General features: G+C 37.8%; 1 protein-coding gene across 1 annotated transcript in view; it reads right to left on the bottom strand.

Annotated features, from left to right (window-relative positions):
- The window catches only part of ADCY8 (adenylate cyclase 8), a 244167-nt gene that overhangs the window by 64977 nt on the left and 159875 nt on the right, over positions 1-19315 (bottom strand). Inside the window, exons 12-13 of the mRNA XM_069081301.1 lie at positions 18028-18200; positions 4230-4311 (exon numbers count right to left, since the gene is read on the bottom strand). Coding sequence (XP_068937402.1) covers positions 4230-4311; positions 18028-18200 — 255 coding nt within the window. The remainder of the gene's footprint in view (positions 1-4229; positions 4312-18027; positions 18201-19315) is intronic.

Below are 19315 nucleotides of genomic sequence, written 5' to 3'. Positions count from 1 at the left end.
AAGGAAGGAAGGAAGGAAGGAAGGAAGGAAGGAAGGAAGGAAGGAAGGAAGGAAGCTACCTTGCTCAAGGGGGTTAGGTGGTTTTCACTGACATCCAGAGAAATGTCTTGTTAAGTTTCTTATTTCCTGTCTACATAGTAAATTGTATGAGATTTGTCAGTACTAAGCCACAATTTACTCTTCTTACTTCCCATTCAATCTCTCATTTACCCATTCTTCATAGTCTACATTTAGAAACATGAAACTTTTTTCTTTTTCATAATTTATTTAAAAATACAGTTTTCTCCCTCTCCCTCCCTTCCCCCCTTCCTCCCTCCCTCCCTCCTCTCTCTCTCTCTCTCTCCCTCCCTCCCTCTCTCTCCAATTCTTCCAGGGTTCATTAGCTCTCTCTGTTTCCATAGCAATTTTTCTCTGATTTACTCCTATTTCAGTTTTTCCTTGGATTCTTTTTTTGGTTTGTTTGCACTCTCTTTTGATACTTTCTTTTGAAGTGAGAGTGAGGGTGATGAGAGACAGACGGAAAAAGAAACAAGTTGACCTGGCATGGATCTAACAGTAATCTTTGGGGTGAAAATTTTGTGAATACAGTATATTAAAAATAATAAAATTTTGATTCTTTATTTCAAACCCCCTAAATTATTTTAGGCTAAAATATCTGAGTGTCACATTTTAAACAATCCATTGGCATGCAAGAGTGTGCACCAGTGGGTAAGGGGACTAAAATCTTGATATAAGAGAATGGTTGAAGGCATTAGAGATATTAATCCTACTGAAGAGATAAATTAGCAGAAAAGAGAATTATGTGCCTCAAGTATTTGGAATGCAGTCATGTGGGAAAGAAATTGGACATCATATGGTGTGCTAACTAGAAAGAATATTGGTGTCAGAAGACAAGTTTGGGTCACTGGTTTTTGACTTACTATGGCCTAGCATATAGTAGGTTCTTAATAAATGCTTGTTGAGCTATAGTTTACTTATCTGTGAAATAGATATGGTAACTTTTGTACTACCCACATCACAAGACTGTTGGGAAAAAATGATTTCATTAACTATAGAGTACTACATAATGACAGACTCTCATTCTGTTTCTTCCTGGAAAACAGACCTGGGAGCAATGGGTGGAAGTTACAGGGAAGCTAATATTGGTTTAATGAAAAGAAAATAGCTTTCTAATTATTAGAGCTGTTTGGAAATAAAGTAGGCTTTATAATTAGGTAGTGAACTTCCTATTACTAAATATTCAATAGGTGCTGAAGCATTACTGGTAGGGGAAACTGGAGAGGGATTCATTCCCTACATTTTATATGAGAGACCAGGTGCCAAGAGAGCCGGTCTTGAAACCCAGAAAACCTACATTCAAGTCCTGCCCCTAACACACTGTGACTGGGGGCAAGTCACTTGACCTGTAAGTGTTCCAGTCAACCTCTGGGACCACAAATTGCAGAGAAAGTAGGGACCTATATTAAGAGAGGGATTTTTCTCATCTGGGACATCAAAGATCTAGTCCCTATATGTAATGTTAATGGAATAGAAAGATCTTCCCTGTCCATAAATAGACTTATGTGATCACATGTGTCCCTCCCTTTCCCTTGGAACAGGAGCCGTGTTCCCAGGTCTAAAGGTACACGGGTATTTCAGTCACAGTTGTGATACATCCTGAGTCACATTGGGGAGGAACTTGCCTAAGGAGGAGCTTGCTTAGGGGGAGGCTTGCTTACTGGTAGGCTTGCTTGTAGGAAGGCTTTCACATATTTTGGTACTGGGCCAATTAGGCACTGAGCCAGGTGGGTTGTGATGCCTTCTGGCTCAGGCCTATTAGCGGAAAACTACATATACTGGGAGGCTTGTATTTTACTTTGGGATCTTGCTCATGAGAAGGACCTTTTGATTCCCTGAATAGGACTCTAGGTAGCTGTTTGTTAAGCACCCCCAACCACTCAGATACTATGCATCTGTGAGTGTATGTAGGTGGTTGTATTATTCTGTTTAGAGAGTTGGAATCCTGTCTATTGGATTCTTTCTTGGATACTCACTTCTTTTTACTTATCTGTACTTATCCGTCTGTTAATTAAAGTTAGATTATTAACTGCTTTAAAGTTGTCTTTCCTTTAGGAAAGCAGATCAAAGAACCTGTGCTATCAGGCCATCCTGGGTGTGCTAGGATGCTTGCTAATACACTATCCCAACTGAATAAGCCAATAAACATTTTTTAAAGTGCCTACTATATGCTAAGGGCCAGAGATACAACTAATAAAAAGAACGTCCCTGTCCTCAAGTAGCTGACAATCAAATAAGGGAGACAACACACAAAGAGAGGCAGGAAACCAGGGTTTGGGAGTATAGGACACTGGGAGATACCTGGTAGAGGCATAGAGCCTAGGCCAGTTATGCCTTCTATAGAAGAAGACATTGGGAAGAATTTGGTGCTCCATTCTCCAGGCTTCTACTTAATGAGCTATACCTATTCCTACATTTTAAAATGTATTGTCTTAGCCTAAAACTAAGCCTTTAGGAAATTAGCTAGACATAATAATCACTTTATCAGGTAAAATGGATCTCACTAACAGTCACTAACTGTTAAACTTGTATCCTATAAACAACATCCTAGATAAACCATACCACTATCCTCCCTTTTCTTTCTCTCAAGAACAGAGGGTTGGTAAATTCCTGGTTTGAATTGTCCACACAATTACTTCTACCTCCCTCCACCCCTCCATATACTTGTTTTTTAACCTATGACAACCATTTGGGGAGATTTGACAATGGCAAAGTTCATTTAGTTTTAATCACAGATTCTTGGAACAGTATTGGGCCTTGAAGACCTTTTGGTCCAAATTATACTTGTAAAGGGGTACCTTTTCAAATATTCCCATCAAATATCCATATAGCTTTCACTAGAATACCACAATTGAGAGATCGCTCCCTACCTTATGTCAACCCAATCTACTTTTGGTCAGCTCAAATGGTTGTTTACTTGTATTGGGTGAAAATCTAACTTTCCTCACCAAAGATGTCAAAATAAAATGGAAGAAGATCCTTGTGGGCCCATATTGACTCTGATCCTCAATAAGGGTTATTAACCTGGGGTCTTTGAACTCAAACTGTCTTTTTTCTCCCTCTCTTTCTAAAACACAGTATACATATGTATTATATATATACATATATATACATATATATATAAACACGCATACATGCATACACATAGATTGTATGTATATCCATATAAATTGTATATATACATACATATAGGTCATATTTATGTGTGTATATATGTATATTATATATACATATAAAACTGTATTTCAATATAATTGGGTTCTATTGTGATCTCGTGCATTTAATTTTATTCATTTAAAATCATTACTCTAAGAAAGGATGCATAGATTTCACCAAGCTGTCAAAGGCTTGTATGATCCATTCTGTACCAATGGTTACACATTCAAGTGTCCCATGGTCCTTAGGGATTTTACCAGATTGTCCAATGGAAATGATTCACTAGTCAGAAACAGAGCTGAAAGGGACCTTAGGGGTCATCTAGTTCAATCTTTTAATTTGACATATGAGGAAATAGAGGCCCTGAGAGATTAAGTGATTAGCTGATGGTCATGCAGGTAGTAGTTAGAGAGGCAGGTTTCCTATCTAGGTCCCTGATTCCAAATGGAACATTTCTTCCACTGTATGACATAACCATTGGGACTTTCTAAGAATATTTTCAATGAAATTGAATTGCTTCAGAAGCCCAGTCTATGAATTAAGGATAAATAATGGCAGCTGAGGTTTAGTGGAAGGATTACTTGGTCTGAAGTAAGAAGACTCACTTTGAATGATTTTGATTGACTCATCACTGATTCAGTTTACCAACTATTGTACAACCTGCTGACACAAGAAAAAATTCTAAGGAGCCCAGGGACTAGTTTAGTCAATCCTGTTATGTGGAAATAACCATAACTTTGGGATAAGGGCTAGTTTCCTGTGGGACAAATTAGAATTTTCATTTTAGGATGGGAACTTCTTTGTAATGGAGGTTGAATGGTCCTTCAAAATATATTGTGTACAAAGTAATTTTAATTAACTGATTTCTGTGTTGGTCTTTATTATATTTTGGTTTATTAAAGACCATAACTCACTTAAATAAATAATAATCATAAATGGCAAAAAGCAATGGATCCCTTTATGAGAACTTGAAACAAAAGCTGATAAATTGGAGGTGAATGCACATGTTCCATTACCTGCTGTCCATGGTAAAACACAGCAAGGAGAAACATGGCCATCAAAAGCAGGGAGGCCTCCTTGGTTCCCAGGAAATCCCTTCTGTAGAACAAAAACAAAATTAACACATGATCACTAATGATCACAGAGACATCAGTCTGAGAGCTGGAAGGGGCCTGAAGAATCGGGGGAGTTGGAGGACAGTTTAGAAATCATCTAATGTGACTCTTTTGTTTGACAAATGAAGAAACTGAGTACCCAATTCACATTCCCTTACTTTTAGGCAATGTGCCTATTTTATAGATAGGGAGATAAGAATAATCAAAAGTGGCCTGTGTTTGTGTTCTGATGTTGTTTGTTTTGTTTTAGTCATTTTCAGCTATATCTGACTCGACCCCTTAGCAAAGATGCTGGAATGGTTTGCCATTTCCTTCTCCAGATCATTTTACAGATTAGGAAACTGAGGTAAACAGGGTGAAGTGACTTGCCCAGGGTTACACAGCTAGTGTCTGAAGCTGGATTTGAACTCCAGGCACAGCACTTTATCCATTGTGCCACCTAGCTGCCACTAACTACGTAACTTTGGGCAAGTCACTATGCCTCAATTTTCTAAGTCTCAGTTTCCTTATCCATAAAATTAGAAGGGTTCATAGGATCACAAATTTTGAGAATTGCAAGAGACCAATCTATACATGAAAAGAAGATCCTCCTAAAGGCCACAAGTGATCAATCAGCATTCACTCGAAAACTCCCAAGGAGTGGGAACCATCCACTAACACCTTTTACTTTTTAGACAAGTCTAATTGTTAGAAAGGAAAGTTCCTCCTCCCCTCCCTCCCATCCTCAATCCTGGATCAAACCTAAATTGATTTCTTTGTAACTTCTACCCATTCTTCTTGGTTCTGCTCTCTGGGGCCAAACAGAAGAGTTCTACCTCTCCCCTTCCCCCTCCTTCCACAGTTAGATACTTGAAGATGGTGATAGCTTCTTCCCCAAGTCTCTTCTCTAGATTAAACATTTCTAGTTCCTTCAGCCAATCGTCATATGACAACTGATGACCCTTTTCTGGACACTCAAGCTTATTAATATCCTTTCTTATCCTTTTTTAAACTGTGATATCCAACTGATTTTGCCCACAACATTTCTGGTGAATTTTTATAAGAGCAAAGTACAGTGGGATTTCCATCTTTAGTTTCTCTTAACAGAGTTCAGTTTTGCATCAGATTTGTAGCCTTCACGTCACACTCCTAATTGCCTAATTGGATCATCATCTTATCCTTCTTCTTCTTCTTCTTCTTCTTCTTCTTCTTCTTCTTCTTCTTCTTCTTCTTCTTCTTCTTCTTCTTCTTCTTCTTCTTCTTCTTCTTCTTTCTTCTTCTTCTTCCCTTTTTTTTGGAGGGGAAGGGTAGGGCAATTGGGTTTAAGTTACTTGCCCAAGGTCACACAGCTAGTAAATATTGTGTCTGAGGCAGATTTGAAATCAGGTCCTCCTGAATCCAGGGCCACCTAGTTGCCCCACCCCTAAGTGGATTTTCACACTACTAAAGCCTCCGATCTTTTCTGACCTGCTTTCTAACTCTTCCCCTCCCATGTTGTACTAGTTAAGTTGATTTTGTTTATACCCAAGCACAAGACTTTACATTTATGCCTATTTCAATTTCAGGTCAGTTGTTTCAGTTGTGTATGACTCTTCATGACCTCATTTGGGGTTTTCTAGCAGAGATATTGGAGTGGTTTGTCATTTTCTTCTCTAGCTCATTTTACATATGAGGAAACTGAGGTAAACAGGATTAAATCACATGCCCAGGGACACTTAACTAGTAAATGTCTGAGATCAGATTTGAATTTAGGAAGATGAGTCTTTCTGACTCTAGGCCTGGACTTTAACCACTATCACTTAGCTTCTCTTTTATCTCTATTGAATTCCCTTTTATTAGATTCATCCCATTATTCTAATCTCTTAAGATCTTTTAGGAACCTGATTCTCTTATCTAGGGAGTTAGCTAGATGACCTCCTCCCACCTTGGGGTCATATGAAAATCTGACTAAATTTTCATCAATGCCTTTGATTAAATCAATTTAATCATTGATTAAAAAACAAAATAAAAACATTAAAGCAGCACAGGGTCAGCCATTAAACCTTAGGGTATTCCACTAGAGACTTTATGCTACATTAACAATGAATCATCAACACCTTCTTTTTGAAACTAACCATGCAACAAATTCTCAATACTTCTATCTTTTAGTAATAGAAGTCAAATATACTCCTTAATTTCAAGCCAAAGCAGATTAAAATGATAAATCAATCTATTTTCCCTTCATTTTATTAATTACACATATTGCATACATAATAAAAGAGAAATTATGTTGGAGACTGACTTCAGAAAATAAATGGAAAAGGAATAAAACTTGCTCATATTAGAAAGGTAACATGTTGAATTGGTCTGAGTAGTGGATTAAAATTTAATATATCTGGGTCCTAACTCTGATTCATTTATTAACTTACTATGAGCCAATTTTAACATTCCAATATCAGAAATTGCATGTTATTGGACTGTACTTAACACAATGCCTGGTACTTAAAAGTTTGTTTTCTTGACCTGATTGAACATTCCACATTTTCATCACCTGCTAGTTGTATACATTTTCCTCTACAGGGCTTCAATTCTCTAATATCTCTCTCTCTTCTTTCTCTCTGTCCCTCTCTCCCCCTTTCTCTGTCTCTTTCTCCTCCTCCCTCCCTCTCCCTTCTTTTCCTTCTAGTTTGGATCTCCTGATCTCACCTGGGCTGCAAGACCTGATCCCAGTATTGGTTAGCACTGAAACTTTCTCTGTTTTAGTTTTTCATCCTGGACTTGTTATCTCCTCCTAATATAGCCTGGTAACCTCATACTTTCCTGGGCTTACCACATCAACACCAGAAGGTCACTAGATGCAGGCAAGATCCTGATCAGCTTAATCCAGTAAAGCTCACAACTCCTGATTTAAGAGATTCCCTATCTTCAGCCTCCCTAACATCAGGGACTACAGGAGTATGCCACATGGCCAGCTAACTGGCACAGTTTTCAACAAAACACTTTTGCAATGTAATTCAGTTATATCAGGAGAGTTTTCCTCAGAAGTCACAGAATTCAAGACTCACAGAATAACTTTAAGTTGAAAGGGAATTTAGAAGTCATCAAATTCCAGCTGCACCTGAACAGGAATTCCCTCTGTAGTTTCACTAAGAAGTGGTCACACAGCCTCCCCTAGAATATCTCTGGTAATATGGAACCCACTATACCCTTCCACCCCAATCTGAAGGCATTCCCTTTCTACTTTAGGCTAGATTTAATTAAGAAAATTTCCCCTCACTTTCTATGTCTGTGTCTATATTTACGTCTGCCTCTTTGTATTTCCCTTCAATGACTCCTTGTATTCAGAGAATAGCCATTATGATGAGTTCAAGGTGCACCCCAAGATTGTTGGGGTGCCACCAGAAATGATGGAGTATAGACATGTGGTTTCTAGTGTCCTTCTTATTGTGATTTTTGTATATAATCTCTGTCTTCATTTTAGCAAGATGGAATTCTGGTCAGGAGAATTCCTGATTTGCAAAGCTGTTCCTCATAGTGAAACTAATTAAACCACTACCTGATTATTGCCACTTTGTCTCTGGCCTGCTGTTTCATCTTTCTTGGGTTAGAGAATGGTACAGTAAAAGTCCTGTTACTACTTACATGTAAAGAAACTAAGTCTGGGGATGGAGCCAAGATGGCAGTGTACAAACAGGAAAACTCCTTATGCCCCCTCCACCACTGCTTCAAATACCTATAAAAAATGACTCTAAACAAACTTTAGAGCTACAGAACCCACAACGTGACAAAGAGAGAAACAAACCTCCCACTGAAGACAGCCTAGCAGGCCAGCAGGAAGGATGCATCGCAGCACTGCTGGGAGTAGAGCCCAGCCCCTCATGAGTCTGAGATTTTAGCCTCAGGGCACCCTGTCCAGCCCAGGCTGGAGGGACTTCCTTCGTAAAAGTGGATCACCAACAGATGTGGCAGTTTCCAGAATTATCAACCCATAAATGTCAAAGACAAAGTGAGAGGTCAGTGGACTTTGAGAATGGGGGTCCCAGAGTGTGGTCTGGTCTATGCCACTGGGGCGAGAAGCGGCTGAGGCACAGCTGCTGCTGCCACATGGGGTCTGTGAACTTCCTTCTTTAAATATTTTGGTAACTATATTGTATTTTATTTTATAAATTTAAAAACATTTATTCTGAGAAAGGGGTCCAAATTGCCAGTGGGGGTTCATGACACAGAAAGGTTTAAGAACCCTAATCCAAATCTACATATGAAGAATCTGAGATGCAGAGAGAGGAAGTGACTGGTGAAACTTCCTTAATAGAGTTCAAACCACATCAAACCTTAGTTAGGTTTGATGGTAACCAAGTGGCATTGGGTGGGACCCCAAATCAACCCATTTTTAGAATAAAGTTTGTCCATAGGTTCAGATCATGGAATACCTTGGGCAATATTTGTATTGGAAAGGTTGTTATGTAGAAGAGGATTTAATGAGTTAGACTTGGTCTGCTTGGATGCAGAGGGACAGAATAGGAACCATGGATAGAAGTTGGAAAAGAGTCAAACTTTGACTTGATATATAAGGAAAAGCTCTCTAACTGTTAATTTTTTTTAAAAAATGGGATGGTCTGCCTTAGGCAGTAGAGACTACCATCAATCAATTAGTCAATCATTTATTAAGCACCTACTATGCATTAAGCCCTGTGCCAGATACTGGGGATATAAGTACAAAGAATGAAACAAGTTCCACTTTAATGGAACTGGTAATGAAGGCCTTGAAATGGATTCTTGATGGGCATGATGGGGTACTTGGGGTCTAGGTCAATTTGTGAAACCAACTTGTGAAACCAGTCTGTGAAATTGTAACTGCAATTTGTATTGTAAAATTGTTATCCTTAAAATTCCTTTCCCAACCTCCGACTCTGCCCCTTCCCCCTATCCGAACTAGGCCTAGGCAACACCTTGGGAATCCTTTGTTCTTACTTAATCCCTCATGTCTCCTCCGGCTTGGCCCAAATCTTATCTAAACTATCTATGCATTGAGGTCCCTTCCCTCCAGTCAGCCCAGACTATGGCAGCCTTACCCTTTAAAAGTAAAAGCATGTACCCCTCTCACTCCCAGGTCCCCTAAAGGACTCTTGCCCGCTGTAATGGCGTATTAATAAACTTTCTCAACTTTAACTCCAAGAAAGGCTGAGCTGAATTCTTTCCAGACACCCTGTTGAACCTATCGGATCCCGTTTTCCCCCCCCAACAGGCACATTTAGGATATGACTGAAAATATGATCCTGATGACTTTAATGATCCCTTTCAATTCTGAGATTCTAGATTCTGTGGCTCTTTCTAATTTGACTCTCAGTGTTGTAAGGTAACCCAAATTACATGCCACCTGATTTGGAGCCCACTATTAAGCCACCATTAAGCCCCTTTATATTTGTCTTTATCTTTTTCCAAAACCCTGTAACTACTTGTAATAGCTTAAAGGCGTAGTCCTGAGTAAGAGTCACCCAAGGCATAAGTCCCCTGCTCCCTTATCTTTCCCTGAGTTAGTACTTTCCTAAATTAAAAAGCCTTGAAGCAGCATTTTGTATAAGGATTATGGTGCAAGTGTGCATAGAGAACAAAGGGCAAGTCTATCCCATGCAAGAGACCATCCTGTTCTGGGACGATGACACAGCAAGGTCCTACACCCAAGATGCTGACCAAGTAGGGTCCCCCAAATCCTTCACCCAGAACATGACCCTGACCTGTTCTATGACTGCAGCCTGTTCTGGAAAATTCCACTCCCCCTGTGCCCTTCACCCTGTACCCTCTACCCTGTTCTAGGAAGGCCCCTGTCATGTCATTGTACCCTTGCGCCATGTTTCTCAAATGGCTCTTCTTGGCTTCTGTATGTCATTGCTTATGCTAGCTCCCCTCCCCAAATTGTGGTTTTTGCCTTTATAAGCATTGCCTGTATCTTAATTAAGGGCTGCCTGATTTGAGTGTATACTCCAGGCAGTCACATGCTTGATAAATAAATCCACATCTAAATTTATTAAAACACAGATCTCAGCTAACTCTTATTCTCTTCACAACATCAGGACATTAAAAATTGTAGAAGTCCAAGCTTAACAAAATGTTCTGTTCTTTGGGAGATTTGGCTAATCCCACAGTTAGTGACTCTTTATGTCTTCAATTGAAAATAGTGCAGGTGCATCTTTGAGGAAACCAACCTCTAACCCTTTTCTCCCTATTGAGAACTAACTGAGTCATAGATGCTCAGAGTTGGAAGGAACTTCCATAGTCATCAAGTTCACTCTTCAATTTGGTTTCAGCCTACCTTTTACTTTCTAGGCAAGCTGTTCTATCTATCACACCTCTGGGCATTCCCCCACACCTAGAAAACATTTCTCCTCCCCTTCCACCTCACCCTCACCCCTGCATCCTGTGGCCCAGTGCAACGCTCCAACACTAAACTTTGGTCTCTTGAAATCATTCTCTTCCTTCAAGGTCTCTATCACGTACTGCATCTTTCATAAAACCTTTTCTATCCAAGAGTGATCTCTCTCATCTCAAATTTTCTTAGAATACTTGGGCTACATATCTTGCTCTTATCACATTTTTTTCCACTTCTTTTATCCTATTCACGCCTATGTCTTATCCCTCCTATTCTATTGTAAGCTCTTTGAGGTCAGGGGCTAAATAGATTATATTTATTAGCACACAGCTCATTGTATGCAAATAGGAAATGTTTAATAATTGTTTGTTCAATTGAATTGCATTGCTTGGGAGGAAACTGATATGAAAGACATTCAATATAGATTTTTAGACTGTTAAAGCTGGCAGGGACCTTAGAGAGAAATGATGTAATTAAGATCACAAATGAACATCTGAGGCAGGACTAGAAGCCAAGTTTGCCAACACTTCCCACTATACCTAGCTGTTTCCTAAGCCCCTAAATCTATTTTAACTATTAGTTTCGTCATTGAGCACTGTATTATGCATGCTGTTTGTGAAAGGGTTAGACTAGAATAGGTAAAATAATTAAATTCAGTGAACATTTATTATGTGTGAGACATTGTACTAGGTGTTCTGTTCTCACTCATCCTCAAAGAGCTTACGTTATTTTTGTGGTGGTGGTGGTGGGGAAGTCAGAAATCTAAGATGCATACAGATCAGGAAACACAAAATAAATTCAAATAAATACCAAGTACAGTAATTTCAAAAGGAAAAGCATACAAAGAACTGGGAACATTTGGAAAGGTTTCATGTAGGAGTTTGAACCTGACCTGTGCTTCAAAGGAAGCTAGGGATTTTAAGAGGCAAGGTGTGAAAGGAAGTACATTCTAGACATGAGGGACAGCCTATGCAAAAAGGGAGTGGGAGCAGGGGTAGGAGGTCAGGCCTTCATCTCTTGTTGAGTATATACAACAACCTGTTAATTTGTCTCCCTTCTTCAACCCATCCTCCCCCTCCAAATCCCCCTCCACACAGCTAACAAAATCATCTTCCTAAAGGATTAATCTGGTTGTGTTACTTCCTTGTTCAGTAATGTATATGACTTCCTTTTGCTTCTATCATAAAAGACTAACTTTTTAGTATGGAATGTAAAGTCCTTCTGATTCATATTCCAATCAATTAATCAATCATTGAGCCAATAAACATTTTTTGAGCATCTGTCATGTATCAGGCATAGTTCTAAACCCTCCAGGTTATCTTTCCAGATTTATTTCATATTGCTCCCCTTCATACACTGTATTTCAGGTGAACTGGCTTATTGCTGTTTTTCAAGCCTGGTATTAATTTTATATTCTGCCTCTGTATCTTTGCAAAGGCTGACAATGATTCAATCAAAAAATATTTCTTAAGTGGTTACTATATGCCAGGAACTATGTTAAATGCTAGAGGTACAAAGATAAAAGTCAGCCAACAAATACTATGCTCACAGCATGGTGCCAAAGTACTGAATAATGGATATTGAAAGAAAGGCAAAAACGTGGTCTCAGTTCTCAAGGAGTTCTCATTCTAATGGGAAGATACTGTGGAAACAACTACATATTTACAGTACACAGTATAATTTCAAAGGTAATCTCAAAGGAAAGGTACTAACATTAGGGAGTGGAAGGGTTATCTGGTCTTACAGACATGGGATATGAGGTGAATCTTGAAGGAAGCCAAGTAAACCAGGAAATGGAGATAAGGAGAGAGAACATTCCAGATGTGGGGGACAGAGCTGGGAGATGGAGTGTTCTGTGTGAGGAAGATCAGTGTCTGAATTATACAGTGCATGGTGACTGACAGAAAGCAGTTGCTTGATGAAGGTTTATTGATTGGTTGATTGGAAGGTAGTAAAGTATAAGAAGATCAGAAAGGTAGGAAAGAATTATGTTGTAAAATGTTTTTAAAGAACAAACAGATGATTTTATAGTTGATCTTGGGGGTAATAAGTAACCACTGGAGCTTATTAAGTGGAGAAGTGTGTGATACTGTCTGACCTACATAATAGGAGATTTGGCAGCTGGGATGGGTCTGAGTGAGGAAAGACTTGGGACAAGACCAACCAATAGGTTATTGACAATGGCACAGTTGTGACCTGTTGAGGACTGTATCAGGCTGACAGTTGTGTGACATTAGAGAAGGAATGTTTACGAGAAATGTTGTGATGATAGAAACAACAAAACTTGGCAACAGATTCAATATTGCAGGTGAGTGCAAGTGAGGTTGCAAATATGGGTGACTGAGAGAATGGTGGTGCCCTTACCAGTAATAGGAAATTTGGATTTTAGGGGAATACGAGTTTTATTTTGGATATGCTGAATTTGAGATGTTTACGGGTCATCCTGTCTGTGAGAGTAGAGGTCAGGAAAAAGGTATAGGATTGGGCAAATAGATCTAAGCATCATCCGAATAAAGATGATAATTGAATGAGAACACCTGTCAAGAAAACATTGGTGGAGAAGAAGGCCAAGGGCAGAACTTTGGGGAATACACACAATTGGTGGACATGACCAGAAGGATGGGTAGGAGGACAATCAAAAGAAAGCAATGTCAAGAAAATCTAGAAAGGAGAGAGTATCAAGGAAAAGAAGGTGATCAAAAATTCCAGAAGTGAACTACAGTGAAGTCAAGAAGGATGAGGATTAAGAAAAGGCCATTAGATTAGATAATTAAGAGATAGTAACTTTGGAAGGAGAAGTTCTAGTTGAACGATGAGATTAGAAGCCAGATCATAGAAAGTTTAGAGTAGAGTAAGAGGAGAGAAAGTGGAAGTACTAAGTATAGAAACTTTCTTAAGAAATTTGGTCATCAAAGGGAAGAGATATAGGATGTTAATTATTGTGAATGGTTGGATCAAGTGAGAGTTTTTTAAGAATGGAGGAGACAGGGAGAAATTGAAAATTAGGGATAGAGTGGGATGAAATGTAATGTAATGAGATTAAGTGTTCATTCATATAGAGGAGTTCGCCTTGGCAAGGAGAAAGGACATTTTTTCATTTGAGACAAGGTACTTAGGATACTTACTATAGTAGTACAGAGGAAGGTAAATAGATGAAGTCCAACTATTACTTACCAAAATTTAATTCACATTTTTCTCTACAAAATAGTATTAATAATTATAACAATTGCTAACATTCATATTTTGTAAATATTCATCCATTTTAAAATTAGTTATGTTGGCATGTAGCTAGGTAAAACAATTTCCTTCATTATGTCATCTTTTTTGTGAATTCTTCCTTTTTCTTTTTGATTTTCATAATTCGTTTCCTTTTTTTGCTTTTTAAAATATCATTAGCTAATGTTCTGTCCATTTTATTAGTTAAATTGATTCTCACTTTATTAAGTAACTCATTTAAAATTAATTTCTTTTTATTAATTTTTTTGGAAATTTCTTTTGGGTTTATTTGGGTTTTTATTTGTTATTTTTCTTTTTTTTTAGTTGCATGAAAAATTTATTGATTTTTTCCTTTTTAGTCTTGTGGATTAAAAAGTTGAGAAATATACATTTTTCCCTAGACACTGCTTTGGCTAAATCTTAAAAGTTTTTGTATTTTGCCCTAATATGTTTGTTTTCTTTAGTACTATATTGCTTCATTTGCATTTGAGTTTGAACCTTTTCTTCATATCCCCTTATATGTTATTTTATGGTAGTAAGCAAAGGGTATGTTTAATATTTCTGTTTTCTGCGTATGTGAGATTTGTTTATGTGGTAGCATATGGTCAATTTCTTATAAAATGTTAAGCAAGAAATATGAATGCTTCTTATAATTCCCATTATATAATAAACAGAAGTCTACTACATCTAACTTCTCAAAAATAATATTCAAGTCTTTAACTTCCTTCTTGCTTATTATCTTTTTGTTAGATTTATCTAGGTCTGAAAGGGGCACCATAAAGTTTCTGTTAATTATTGTTTTCTTGTCTATTTCTCCTTATAGTTTGATTAGATTAAAAAAAATAAACTCTATGCCATTCTGCACATATATTGCTACTGTTTTCTTATCTATGCCACCCTTAAGCATAATACAGTTTAACTATATCAGTTTTCATTGTTGTCTTATGTGAAATTATGATTATTGTGCCTGGTTTTTAGGTTTTATTTGAAGTTCAGTGGATTCCATTCATTCCTTTATTGGAGACTGTACAAAAGCACTTCCTGGTGGATAGTTGATATTACATAAATGTTAGTCATCATCATCCTCATCATCATCATTACATGGATAGTAAGTAGCAGAGTTAGTATATGAACCCAGGTCCTCTGACTCCAAATTCAGCAAGCTTTCATATGTGTCATACTACTTCTCCTAAAGGACTGATACTTCATAAACAAATGTTTATTGAAGTCTACTATATGTACTTGACTATAGATAAAAAATCATCTAAATGACAGACTGCTAAGAATAGCAAAGAAACACCTAAAATTTTAGTCATCTATTAATTAAAAGAGGCCCACAAAATACAATTAGTTAATTCATTGGAAATGGTCACATCTTACAAGAAGTTCATGTGCCTGTTGTTCTGATTAATGGTGATGACTAAATGGATGATATAAGGAGCTATATGAGGACCTGAAAATGTCTTCTTGTCTTTTAAAATTCTTTGTAGCTTATACCAAAATTTTGGTCAATAAGGACCCAGACAATTAATCAGCCCCTAAGTCAAGAAGAATCTGGGAAAAAAAATTTAATCATCCTTTCTTTTCACACTCCAATATCATCAGCAATAAACTTGGCATTGTTTATTTTTGCATCCAGGTAAGAGAATTTACTTTCAGGTTTACCTGTGAATCCCAAATAAGAGACTAGCATTAAATTTCACTTCTGAGAAACTGAATAATTACATGAACCTCTCTTTCCAGTACTGAATATTCAAGTGGTCTAAGGGAATGGAATGTCATTTCTTAGGAAGTAGAGGGGTGTGTGTGTGTGTGTGACCTAGTTTAATATTATCATAAAGTAGAATTTATTTACACATATGGTAATAGAATCAGAGATTTTTCGAACTTGAAGATATCTGAGAGATGATTTAAATTGAACCCTTTATTTTGAATAGGAGACTGAGGCCATGGGAGAACAAATGATTTGGCCGGTATTTTGTCCCACTTCTCTTACTTCCCCTGATCATTTTTATCTGATTTTGAAGCTGCTTTAGTTTCTTGTGAACCCATAGAATCTCAAACATCCCAGTTTAAGAGTTGGAAGAGATCTCTGAACTTGGAGTTAGGAAGATATGGATTCAAATCCTATCTCTACCACTTAGTTCCTATGCAACTAAAAGCAAATAATTTAACTTCTCCAAGCCTCAGTTTTCCCATCTGTCAAATTAGGGTATTGGACCAGAAAGATGACCTCTAAACTACTTTCTAACTCTAAATACATGCTCTTTCCCTTTTTCACATCTTGGCCAAATTAGTCCCGAAAAGGAATTCCCTTTATAGAATCTCTGGTAAGCCATCATGGAACTATTTCTCAAAGACTTAATCACTTCTTGAGATTGACATTGGATTTTGAAGCAGAGCTATTACTCTAATCAAGAATTTAAGTCTTGGAATCCCAAAGTTGGATGGATTTTGAACTATAGAATGAGACAGTAATTCAAAAGACCATTGAGTCCAATCCTTTAATTTGACACATTAGGAAACACAGGTTCAGAACATGATTTGCTCAAGGTCATATAAGTAGCTAGTAGCATAGGGAGAGGAAGTACCTAGATTTCTTGCCTTTTAGTACAATGCTATTCTTCTTAGAGATGGTTTCATCTAAATCCTGGTTATACTTTTAGTTTTTACAGCTTTATAGTTTTACATATTTAGTACCTGATTTGCAAGAAGTAATTTCTGCTACTTGTCCCCAAAGGTCCTGTTTAAATCTCAAGGGTTCCAGTTTTCCTATTTGGCAATTTGGTGAACAAGAATATATCCATGCACAATTAAAGCCATTCATGCCTTATCAACATCATTATTACCATTATTGTTATTCTTCTGTCAATGCCTTCTTTGATGCCTCACTGTGATATGAAGCCAGCTTTGAATCCTAAAGAGCTATGTTGAGGATGAACAAAGTTTGACAAGTTCTAATAATAACTTTATTTTTTTTCCCAGACCTGTGATTTCATTGGTGCAGGGAACTTCCAGTAAAGAAACTCTCCCCACCAATGTTTTTTGCCATCTGCTCTGCAATTTAATGTTCTGCAGAGTTACTAGGAATGTGAGAAGTTAGTGCATGTAAAACACTATATAAAACTTAAAACATAGCAATGTCAGATAAGTAGTGGAGTGGATTCCATCTCAGAGTGAAGAAGATGAGGGTACAACCCTTTCTTTGACTTACTGTAATCTCACTAGACCCAAAGTGCTTGTGTTAGGTATTCTCCAGTTGTGTCAAGACTTTATTGAAGGGAAGCCACTAAAATCTTATGTAATAAGGCAGGAGCAAGTGTACTATGTTTATGTTAAATTTCACACTTAAGGATTTGCCCATGAACTCGAATAGAGATGCATCTTATTGCTATAAGGAAAGGAAAATTTCCAGCAAGGTTATACAGGCATGCATTATGCAGAAAATCCTTCAGCAAATCTTTACTGGAATTCTACTCATGATAAAGTGACCCAGGATCTCCAGTTCAGCTACTCCTACAATTCAAAGACAGTGGGACTTTTTCGAACTCCTTTGCTCCAGAGGATACAAAACTGTAGTACTAACTCCCTAAAGTTCTGATCTTGCCAAATCAAGACACCAAGAGTCTCAGATCATATGCAGATGAAAAATTCATACCACTGTTATTGTGTTCACATGTTAAAGCCTTGGGCAAGTCTCAACTTCTACTACTACATAGTACCTAAATGATTTAGTTTTCTTAGAACTCTGGTAGCCAGTCTCAAATCACTGGCAGAATCAGCCTGCCAACTGTAACTATTATATTTAATTATCTCCAAACCACATTAGGTGTCCTAACCCACTGTATTCTGTCCTTGTTCAACAACACTGCTTCCTACCTTTCTAGTTCCTATGTTACAAAGAGTGTAACTACCTAGTTTCTTTTGCTGTTTGTGTAACTGCTCATAGTCTACTCATGAAACATCAAAGGCAGAGTGTGACCCCTGTTTCCATCCACCATCTTTCACATGATTAATTAGAAAACATTTAATGCACACACATGACTGTGTGCCCAGCACTGTGCAAGGTGGCATAAGACATATTCAAGCACTACCCTCAAAAGTCCTGCCTGCCCAACAGAAAGAGCACGCAGAAAACATGTGATAACAGGCACTTACTCTCCATTGTGATTGAAGTTGTCATAGTGCAGAAAGAGGGAAGCATAAATGGTCTCCATCAGTAGAGAATAGATTGCAATCATAATCAGCAACACAGCCAGCTTCAGGACAGAGTTAAGTCGGAGGAAAACTGCACAGGTCACCATAGCCAACACACCCGTGAAAACGAAGTACTAGAGAGAGAAGAGATCATCAAATTCAGTAGTCATATGAATAGGAATATTCAGGGCTGAGGTATAATGGTAATATGTCACAAATGACTAATTTCCTTATGGAGATCACATGAGGTTTCCAGTGTCTTCTGTGTGAAATCCAAACTTATCTAATAAACTGGTGATATATACCCTTTATAAATTGGTCCTTTTAGGTTCTTAAACCTTTTTGTGTCTCTCACTAACTTTCTTGTCTTCTGCTTTTTCAGAGATAAACCCCTATATTCTAGACATGCTTAGGATCATAGAATTGTAGATGTGCAGAGTTAAATACTGCTTTAGAGAAAATATAGTCCGTGCCTGTCATTTTACAAATAAGATAATTGAGACACAATAGAGTGTAGTGATTTGCTCAAGGTTTTCCATATATGGTGGTTAAGCCAGGATCAGAACCCTGGATTTCAAAGTAGAACTTCTAATTAGATTACTTCTTCCCTTTGAAATCCTATTTTTCTGTCACCTGCCAACATCTAGGAGGCTTTTATTCCTTTGTTATTGAGTTCAGGAACTGACTCACAATATTTCTCTTTACTCCAACCCCTGACCTCATCCTTCATGATTTCAATATTCATACTGATGTCTCATTGAACAACCTGCCATCAGTCACCCCAATTCCCATGATTTCCGCATCAAAATTTGGCCCTGTCATTCTAAACTGTTCTAACTCCAATATCTTGACTTCTGTAATTTCTTTCTCAGATGAAATTATTTTTACCTTGTCAATTCTTCTACCATCTTGCTTCTGGATGCCCAGAACATCTCCCACATACTCTTGATCCTTTCATATAGCTTCTAGTTAGGCAATTCCTCCTTGTTTCCTTAGTGAATCACAACTTCAATGTCTTACCTATGTGATTAACAAGTCTGAGTAGGTATCCTGCTTAACTCCCTTTCCCTATTGTTTTTCTATTCTTCCCCTTATATCAATTCTCAAATCTGAATAGTTAGCTCCACCATCTGCCTCCTCCCTTCCTCCCTGTCTCTCTCCCTCTGTCTGTCTGTCTTTCCCCCTCCCTCTCCCTCTCTTTGTTCTTCTCTCCCTCCCTCTCTCCAAGTTACAAAATTATGGAGACTCA

Source organism: Petaurus breviceps, unplaced genomic scaffold, assembly GCF_028583685.1.
Source record: "Petaurus breviceps papuanus isolate PSGF00001 unplaced genomic scaffold, PetGlider_PUasm1.0 98, whole genome shotgun sequence".
In the NCBI taxonomy this organism is placed as follows: domain Eukaryota; kingdom Metazoa; phylum Chordata; class Mammalia; order Diprotodontia; family Petauridae; genus Petaurus; species Petaurus breviceps.
Note: the sequence above shows the minus strand (reverse complement) of the source record. Positions and strands in the feature narration are given on the sequence as shown.